This window comes from Bactrocera latifrons, unplaced genomic scaffold (assembly GCF_001853355.1).
Source record: "Bactrocera latifrons isolate USDA-ARS-PBARC rearing strain unplaced genomic scaffold, ASM185335v1 scaffold_34, whole genome shotgun sequence".
Lineage (NCBI taxonomy): Eukaryota > Metazoa > Arthropoda > Insecta > Diptera > Tephritidae > Bactrocera > Bactrocera latifrons.
The window spans coordinates 220,543-231,151 of record NW_017536979.1 but is presented as its reverse complement, the minus strand read 5'-3'; the positions used below and the strand labels follow the sequence as shown (position 1 = coordinate 231,151).

General features: G+C 36.1%; 1 protein-coding gene and 1 long non-coding RNA gene across 2 annotated transcripts; one reads left to right on the top strand and one right to left on the bottom strand.

The window, feature by feature from the left end:
• LOC108971360 lies at window positions 1-636 on the top strand. The gene is made up of 3 exons (XR_001993545.1): window positions 1-81; window positions 144-253; window positions 386-636. It is a non-coding gene; the product is annotated as an uncharacterized LOC108971360 (long non-coding RNA).
• A 2,356-nt stretch (window positions 637-2,992) lies between these two features.
• LOC108971359 (peptide transporter family 1-like) lies at window positions 2,993-7,985 on the bottom strand. Its single transcript, XM_018937358.1, has 7 exons — window positions 7,779-7,985; window positions 5,953-6,176; window positions 5,373-5,451; window positions 4,788-5,291; window positions 4,653-4,735; window positions 4,170-4,586; window positions 2,993-4,115 (listed from the first exon to the last, which is right to left on the bottom strand). The coding sequence occupies exons 1-7, from the start codon at window positions 7,792-7,794 to the stop codon at window positions 3,135-3,137; spliced, it is 2,304 nt and encodes a 767-aa protein (XP_018792903.1). The 5' UTR covers window positions 7,795-7,985; the 3' UTR covers window positions 2,993-3,134.
• Between the last annotated feature and the right edge of the window lie 2,624 nt (window positions 7,986-10,609).

Below are 10,609 nucleotides of genomic sequence, written 5' to 3'. Positions count from 1 at the left end.
GCTGTGCCTGTGTTCGGGGCGAGCGTTCTAGCACATCGAGCGGCGTACAGAGAACCGGGCGCACTTCCAGGCGCAGTTATGGTAAGCTCCAGTAGTAATAGGTAATATCTGTCCTTCGCCATGTGTGGTCTTTATTTGTGCAGGTCCCGGCGTGTTCACGCCCCGATGTTTTGAAGGCAACTGCAGCGTAAGCGAAGCTGAAGATCTGAGCAGCCAAAGCATCTATTCCTGCTTCAAGGAGCTCCACCAATTGGTGAGTACTGAAATGCGCAAATATATTGAAAACTGCCGTTTAGTGCGGTTGCAATTAAGATTTTGTGTTTCTCTAATTATTTCTTTTCATGCAAACAATCAATTCCACTTATCACTCAATGCTAATTGGCAGTGTCATTGATCGTGTCTAGAAATTAATTCATCTAGACTCGTCGATGTCCCATGTATCACATATACATACATACACATATACATGTTTGCAGTTTTATATGAAAACGTTTGTCGAGTGTTGCACTGGGATGCGCTTCCTTAGCAGATAAGACGACAACAATGCATTGCTTAGAAATTCTTGAAATAATTATTTTTAGACGAATACCGATATGAGTGGAAATTCGAAATACTGGAAATGCATTTCTACTTTCATTTGTACAAACACAATTTCTTATAGATATTTGCATGTGATCACTTATGTTCATATGTAGCTAATTGATTAGAAAAGATATTCAGGAAAATGTGGACGAAGTTTTGTTTCTTTTAACTATGTTTAACAGAATTCACCCAGGTTTTCAAGAATTGAAACGTTTTTATACTGAACTGGGTAAATTTGCCACGAAATTTGTAACGCCCAGAAGGAAGCGTCGGAGACCCTATAAGGTATATATATAAATGATCAGTGTGTTGAGTTGAGTCGATTTAGGTAAGTATGTCCGTCTGTCTGTTTGTATATATACGAACATAGTTACTAAAAGAAATGCACCTGTGAAGGGTATATTACCTTCGGTGCAGCCGAAGTTAACGTTTTTTCTTGTTAATTAATAGAATGATTTTATAGTTTTTCAAAATATTTTGATATTTACCCCTTTAATTTGTCAAAAATCATATTTATTGACATTAATTCAACATATATACGTACCTCTCAATTCAACCAGAAATTGTAGCTTAATGTACAATCATTTTTGTTTCACCTGCACTACTTTCAACAAAAGTTTTGAAAGCACTGCAGTTTGGATCTTAAAACTATATCGCCCAGTTTTGGTTTAATACATTTAGAAGCCTAGTATAAGTACTTTTTTTAATGGCCATTTTGATAGATCGCGCGTGAGTCGTGCCATGCTGTCATGTTATTTTTGTTCAGTATTGTGTCGCATTTCATCGTAGAAAGACTTACGCCTATAACATAACATAATCGGCTTACTGAGCATTCAATTTGCAACACCATCACCCATCTTGAGACCCAGCATTCATTATTGGGTAATATTCGACCGAATACACCACCTCCAGCACAGAGTGAAGAAAATATACCACACTTATATAGCTGAGAGTATATACGAAGACCGTGAAAAGTCCTTTCGGCGCCGTTCGCAGCAACTCGGACTGATGTATGGAATGACTTGGCGTATTTTACGTACAGATCTTAAATAGAAAGCGTGTAAAATACCTTCCCAAGCGGTATCAATTCGTTCTATGGGCTCTTGAAAAATTGCAAGAATATCCGACATTTTCGAACCAAATTTTATTCAGGGATGAGGCTCATTTCTGGCTCAATGAGTATGTAAATAAGCAACTTTGCGGCATTTGAGACGAAGGGCAATTTGAGATATAAGTTGCCATTTTATCCAAACAAAAAAAAAACGGTTTGGTGCGGCCAACATTTCTAAGAGATAATCTTCAAAATATAACTGTCAAAGAATGTTCTTTCGAATCATAATAAAGATTCCCCATTGAAATTGAAGTTTCTCTGTTTTTTCTTTAAAAAAGTAAGAAACCTCGAGATGGATTACCCTTTATTTATACTAAACATAACATTATATTAGTATGTGTAATCGATACGGTGTCATAAATTTAAAAAATCCCTCTAATATATGAAACAAAGCAGTCTCAAATATTTAATTGTTACCGCAATTAGTCACATTCTGTAATAATTCACTAAATATTCCAAGTCGTAAAATCGTGAGTCAGAATCAGGAATCGATTTGCACAGCCCGTTCCTACGGCGCTTCTAATACTTTTATAATACTTTTGCAAGATTATCAGTAAATTGATCATTTAATTGCCAATTTTAATGCATATATAGAAACACATGCACATGTGCACGCGAGCAAAGTTCAGAAACTTGCGGCATTAATCTGCGATAAGCTTAAATTCCATGGAGAGCTCTGAGAAAATTGTGTGATTAGAATATAATATGAGAATCCAATTGCGAGTAAGTACAAATTGTTAATACCATAGTCATCATCGCGCTTACAGAACTTATGGCTTCTGTGCGGCACCACCCATGACAAGAAGAAGACTTCTCGCCTTTAAACAATCGCAGCAGCGCTGAACTCATTTCTCATTTGAATGAACTTTTTCGCACAGGCCGCACCAATACTCTTCCTTATATTTCCTTTTACTGTAGTCATCGCTAAAAAGGCAATGAAACTTGCTCATGAGCTATTTTAACCCACGGTCTTGAGTGAATGTTGGCCGTTTTGGTGAACAAAATCAAAACAAACATCGGATATTTCTCCGAAACACACGAAAAGCGGGGCTACATATGCTGGCTTGTTTATTTAAGTGATTTTTAGAGAAATAGAGTTGAACTTCTATAAGTCGAAATTCATCATTACTCGATTCCTTGAATTGCTAATAGGTGTCAAATTTCATTCAAATTTCCTTCCATAATTCAACTATATGTCAAAACCGATCATACTTCTCTTAAGCTCCTCAGCCCTATTAAAAATAAGTACAAAGTTTCTAAGTTATTGGGATTTCCAACGTATTTTTATTTGCACTGTTTTTGTTGTTATTGATTACGACTATTGTTATAATATATTTACTACCTATGCCGTAAATTATAAACTCACCAAGTCTAAAACTAATACTCATATTAACATTAAATTACATATTTACTTCTACGATTCAACGTAAAGATATTCAGCCTACTCGCCAATACTTTTAGCCACACTGTCAATGCCGACCTTCTCGTTAGTTTCCGCCGGCGTCAATGGCTCGGCTTCGCTTTGTGAGTTGGGATTATTTGGTTTGTACCGATAGGCAACAAACATGAAGATGATCATATCGACGAACATAATACCAGAGAAGAGGAAGAATTCGTCGGCTTGTGAATCGAAAAGTTTCAGTTCGGCGATAATCACGACGATCACATTACCGAAGGCAACTGTAAGTAGCCAACATGCTTGCAGTACCGACTTCATTGACACTGGAGCTTGCGCGTATGAAAACTCTAGGCCAGTCACAGAGAACATAACCTCGCCGAGTGTCATAATTACGTATTGAGGAATTAACCAGAAAATAGACATCGAATTTGGTTCCGTTACAATTACAACATTACTTTTATAAACACCAGTCGTTTCTTCGTTTATTATAACTGTGTATCTGCCACCAACTTTGAGATACTCGGCGGCAGCTAGTGTGTTATCAACGAAAATTTCATAACCGCCAGACTTCAGCTCGGTTTCGTTGCGCAAATTGGCGGGTTCTGTGTGCTCGATGGAGCCTTTCTTAGTTCTCCACTCAATTTGCCGACCTGCCTGAACGTTTGCTAAAGTACGTACAAACGGATAACCGCGACTGGGTTTACTTATAGTGTCTTTCCCCCATATTAACGGATGTGTGGTGTTTTTCGAATTCAAAAACAAATAATGTGCTGTTGTTGTATCGAAAACAAAGGTCTGCTTTGGAAATGCAAAGCAGTTTAGACCGGCTTTCTCGGTGAACTCAAATTCGACATACAAATGATTCGTCGAGTCAATATTGATGCTGCGGTTCACAAACATGTCGAGCGAAGCAATGTCGAAATTTAAATCGGTCAAATTAGAGGTGATGGCATAGTTACAGTTTTCGCCATTGTAGACACGAAGCTGCGCATTTCCAGCTGTTGGCAGAATGGGATAGGTGTCCTATAGAAATATATTTCATTGAGATAAAGTATTTACTAACATAACCTCAATTACCTCAAGGCTTAGCTCCACAAGACCGGAAACAATGAAAGCTATGCCCGCAAAAATGCCACCTAGTGTTAACTTTTGCAATGGACGACGAATGCCGACGAAAGCAAGCAGAGGGTAGAAAGCGAGTTCATAAAGCGGAATGAAAGCCAGAATTAAGAAAGGATTTATCAGTTGCATTTGATCAGGTTTTATATTCCATGAGCCCATATCGCCATCCATACGCGTTGCCTGAATGGTCCAACGTGAACCCTGCTGATCGAAAAGCGCCCAAAAAACGGGTAAGGGCAAATAGAGTACAAGAACACGCATCAACACTTTGACATCTTCGATTAATTGACGGTCATATTTCTTATCGGCATAGTCCAACCAGTGTTCACGAGGATTGGTCTTCTTCTCACGCCATTTGGTAGCAATTGCGTTCTAAAGAATGTAAGTATATCAAAATAATATTTTCCTAACTTCATTAGATATTTGGAGTGAACTTACACCAATGGTTTTGCTGACTAACACGACCATATTTCCTGCCGGTGGTTTGTTCTTGTAAAGGGGACGCCCCAACGCGAAGACAACTACAACTCATATTTTAGTAGAAATAATTGCAATTATAAATTAAATACTCGCCTATCGAGATAACCACAAATGAAGCTGGTAAGCCAAAAGCCAGCGAATAGCAGTCCTTTTCGCCGAAACAGTGTACATCATCGCGTAATATTGGTGTTGCTGTAATCGAAATCAATGAACCAGCATTGACTACAAAGTAGTACATTGAGAAAAAGGTGGTCATTTGCTTCACTTGTTCGGGTAATTTAAACTGATCACCACCAAAAGCGGAGATGGATGGTTTTACGAGACCCGAACCCAAAGACATTAATCCCAAACCGACCATGGTAAATGTCGTAGCAGGCAAATTCAACGGTGGCACCGCACCAAGAGTAACCAACGCTGAACCAGCAACATAGATGAACGAAAGATAAAAGATCGTTTTGAATTTACCAAGCCAACTATCCGAGATAATGGCACCAAAGACGCACAGGAAGTATCCAATCATAGAGTAGACATGGAATATAACGGTAGTGGTGTCATCGTCATAATCAAGCTGCCGACTCAGATACAACACCAGAATGGCTGCACGTAAATGGAAAAAAGGAAGGATTGCCCAATCAGAAAGTGCATAACAGTACTAAAAGAAGATAGCTCGACACTTACTTCGCAATCCATAGGAATGGAAACCTCTGCAAAGCTCATAACCAATGATAAAGAATATTGATTTCGGAAAAGGTAGTTTCTGAAAATAAATCGAATTATTTTTTAATTTCCTTCATATCAACGTATGTAATGGAATCGGACATGAACGGCAGGACTTTTTTGACAACCATTGAATTTTTGAATTTCTGACCTCATTAGAGTATACATTTACTATCAACACTGGGCCCAGTCTCAGTAGTATTACCGATAACTCAAATAGCCACATTTTCAGGATCGTTCGATGTCGAATTTTTCTAATTGAGGGTAAGGAGTTGAGAATATAGGATGACGGTAAGTTAGCAAGATAACCAATTAGCAATAAAGATTGTGTTCCAGTTTCCAGCAAATTATAGAGCTAAGTGAGGCTGCTTGCATTAGATCGTCGTAAAGACCATTTCAATTAAAGGAAATTAAAACCAGATATTTGGTATATATATTCATAAGCTTTCAAGTCCCTCTTTTGAACTTTAACTTATATTCGTCGTTCATGTAAGTAACAAGGTTAATCGAGAGCCCCTTCCCTATGTGCCATGAAATTCACCTGAACTTGTCCCTCTGCTTCAGAAACATTGGAAGCATGGAAGCTACCGCCATTGCCCGAAGCAGTAATTTTCTTATCAGCTGGGCCAGTGTTAAGTTCAATCGGATTCGCCAGTGAATTATCGCCAATTGTTGTAAGCTCATGAATTTCATCGGTCGCCGATTTTCCATATCCAGCTCTTTCTGGTTCCGTGCCTTGGGCAACGGCATCGTTGGGTTTATTATCTGCAAATATGTACAAATAAGAAGTTTAGATTAAGATTAACTATTTTGTTTATAACTTTGTTATATACATAAGTTTATAATATTGCACGAAGGAGAAAATTATTGCTGTATTTTCGTGAGATTTCATGCGATGGTGCATTATCGCACTTCTTTGCTCAATAAATTCGTAAAAATCGAAGATCGTTTGTATGGTAGCTATATACTATAGTGAGTCGTTCTGAACAGTTTCTTCGGAGATTACATTGTTACTTTAGAAAATAATCTATACAAAATTTCGTGAATATTTCTTGTCAAATGCAAAAGTTTTCCATACCTGCACTAGATTCCGATCGTTCAATTTGTAAAGAAGCTATATGCTATAGTAAACCGATCTGAACAATTTGTTCGTATATTACATTATTATCTTAGAAAATAACCTGTGCCAAATTTTGTGAAGATACAATGTCAAATATGAAAGTTTTCCATTGAAGAACTTGATTCCAATGGATAAATCGACTCATCTCAACAGTCTGATAATTTATATATATACTTAATAGGGTCTCCGAGTCTTACTTCTGGGTGTTACGAACTTCGTGACAAACTTAATATACCCAGGGTATAAAAATTCACCTTTCAATTTGATCACAGTAGTATATGTTTTCGTACAAAAAAAAATTAAAAAATATATATATATGTATGTACACGATCCGTAGAATGGCTAATCATTCCAGGGCAGATTAACACTATTCTTTTTTATTGCAAAACTAGTTTCTTGTATATTTAAACAGTCTTTATTTAATTCTTTATGATTACGTAAAGTTGAAATATATTTTACATTTTTAACTCAAATTGTTTACCTTTATGAAAAACTCATTTCCATTTATTTAAAGCTACTTTTTCCCGAAGAATACTCGCAATGGTTCTAAACTGTATCTAAAATAGCGAACCAATATTAATCGAGCCCAAAGAGGTTTTTTACCAATTGACTGTGCAAACGTATCTTTCTTTTCAAATACTATGAACACTCCTTCGCAACTCACAAAAGATATATTATATTATAGGCTCTAATAGTTGTAGAGTTTGTTGATAATATAGAAAATGTTTATAAAATTCTGTATTATTATTTTGACCTTATTTTAAAGGAGGATTCCTACTAAGAAAAAACATATTTTCGAAAAAGTAATTTTAGCTTCTTTCCAAATTATGAAAGTTTTTTTTAACTTCTAAACGTAAAAACAGAGTTCAAATTTTTAAATCAGATAATATTAATGTAAAGGAGGTTCATCGATAATTTAAAAATTTTCTGAAAGTGACTCCATAATGTATTTAGTATTCATATCTCACAAGCTACTCAATGTACATATCTCAACAAAATTTGCTGAGAACCAATCCTTCAAGTTTCTCCTCCTACAGTATGAATGTGGGTGAATTACTGCGCTTTGGTTGTAATAACAAGTTATTCAGAAATTTGTTATTTTAACCATTTAAACCCGAATGAGCAGTGTCTGATAAATGAATTCAATGTTTACATTTCAGCTGCGTTTCTGTATCTCAAAATTTGTAAATGATTTCGTTTGAAACTGGATCACTTGGTTAATTTTGATTAAGTGATTTTCAATTTACCATTTTCCTCCGTCATTTTTGCCCAGAGGTTTTTTATTTATGCTTAAAATTTGCTTTGTGTTGTTTTTCAATCCTCCTTACACGACCCTTTTATCAATGATGCATTGCACTCTTTATTTATCCACTTGTGTTTTTTATTGAGACAAATCGCAACTTTCACGCCAAGTGTTAACGTGCGCACCGAGTTCGCTTTAACTTGTTATTATGTAGTCACTTTGGAGAGTTACACATCCAAATCCACTAACGACGATTAACAGAATGAATTTTTGAAATAATTCCGGCACAGGTTTAAAAACAATCAGTAACAAATAAACCATATCGCTCCACCGACTTACGTATATACAAAACCATAAACACAGTCCACTACAAGATATGTATTTTCAGAAGAATAATAAGAAACAAGTAAGGGAGGGCAGTGCTCGTGCCGAAGCCGGCATTCTTACGTTATAGGTTTATGTTGTGCTTACGCACGTGGAAACGAAACTGAAATCCCATCTATCCAATACACGATAAGAGCAAATAAAACTACAGAATTACAAGTCGGTGGATGGCTGTTCTGCCGCTAAAGAACGAGGTGATTGGATCAAGATATCGGCGCTGAAGAAATTTTTAGCGGCATGATTATAAAAGCACTGAAAGATATAGCTGGCAATCGTCAGCATCGAGGATACACGCACACACACATTTTCACGGGTGTAAATTAGCGCGTTTCTTCGCAAAGGGGTCGTGACCAGCGGGTGAATGTAAAAGGCTTCAATCAAATTAACTTTCCACAATTGCTAATATTGCAGCAGACAGCAGCCAAAAAAAGCGCTGAACATCTCTTACATACGGCAAACAATAATACAGTTAGTAAACGCCGCCACAGCAGCGACACAGTAGCAGCAACAGTACAGAAGTGAGAACAGCCACAACGCGCCGTCGAACATTGCCAAGTCATGTTGTTTACATTGTCTATCGCTCTAAGTGCAAACGGAAATGTTGAAGAGCGGCGCGGCAGCAGGTTAGTGTGTCGCTCGACTTTTTTCTGTGCATAAATGCGCTTCATGCCACCCTTTCGGCCACCACCGCGCCGCAGGAGTGTCTTTTTAAGATGGCTTAATGACAACAATCAGTGTTTATCAAATCTTTCATACATTCATACACACTTACTTACTTAAGGATTTATTGGAATTGAAAGAACATAATTGCGATAAGTACCTGTATCAATAAAAATGCTAAACTAAAGTACTAAATAATCGCTTTGTCTGCATTTTTACTGATTTATTAGTTTATTGGTCAGTAACCGATAACTATATCTAGAAAAAAAAAAGTGTTTTCCAAATAAACCAGTTTGATCGATAATTTACAATAAGAATTAATTACACAAGCGTTAATAGTTCGCACAAAATTGCAAAGGAGCGCGATAATGCGATAAAATTGATTTATAGTCACAATAAAGCGATGTTAAATAGATTAAAATGTAAGTATGCTTTGGTGTTTTAATATTTGAATATTTTTAAGGACTTTTTTACCCCTCATCAGCTTTGTAAAACGAATTGGTGTAATGGAAGAACCAAATTCTTCAAAATTCTCAGAGCAATATGTTCTTGTCTTTGATGAAAACTCGCCGCAAGCGAAACGTATGAGAATCGACTATCTCAGTTTTGTACAAAGGTTTATACGGGCGTGGCATTATGAAATAATCTATCAAATGAACCAAGTGATGGCATAAGGCCATGCATATTTAACCTAACTGGATTTCCACCGATTTTATTTTGTTTTTAGGAATGAAGTTGAAGTTGGAATTTGAAATACAGTTAACGACTTAATATCGTAAAGCATATATTTTAGTCATAAAATTGCCTCGGCTTTAATAAGTTACAAAATTTTGTTCAATTTGCTTTCTTGGGAAGTCTGTTCACCAACTCCGGTTAACCTAAACAATCATTATTTTAACGTTGCTTTAAGGTTGCTTTAGTCCAACACTTTTATTCAAAACCAAATTATAATTGGTGTTGAACACGCCTTTAATTTCAGCCACGTATTTAATTTACATGTAAGTAAGTTTTGGATAATCAAACACAAAGAAAATTAAAACAAACTTTTATATGATAAAAAAAATGTTGTTATTGTATACAAAGTTCAGGTCGAAATGGCCTCACTTTTTATATTTGAAAAAACATTTTCCCGCTTCAGAATCACACACTCTAAGCTATATACATATATCAAGCTCTTCTCAGAATTTGAAATAAGACCTAACGAATCTTCCAAAAATATTTTATTCATAATTTGGAGAACATACGTTTTAATGATGTTAACGTTATTGCCTCTATTCGTAAATAATATTTTCACTCTATTGAATAGTTTGTTACAACAGTATTTAATATACATAAACCAAAACCACATCGACGCGTTTTTAAGAAAATTTCAAATTAAAACCAAAATATTTATGACTAAGAAAAAGTTGGTAGTCCGATTCCGTGAGATCTTCATGCATCTTATCAACAACGCGTTGATTCTAGAGTTGCAATTAGTTAAGTCACACTATCCGCTCGATAAGTGCAGGTTAATCTACTCAAATTCAAGTATACAAAACTAATGCCAAGCCAATTACGCGTCTTTCAACAAAAAGTCAATATGACTGAAACAAAAACCGCATATACATATAAAAATATATCGATACCACTTCCAATCTACAAGGAATTGTAACGAATCGATAATGACAATAGAAAAGTACGTCGCCACATGCCGCCTTCTACATCTATGGATACTACATCATTTGAACGTATTTGAAGTATTGCGATCGGCATTAGCGGACGTAGCTTTTCAATTAATATTCAACTACACCC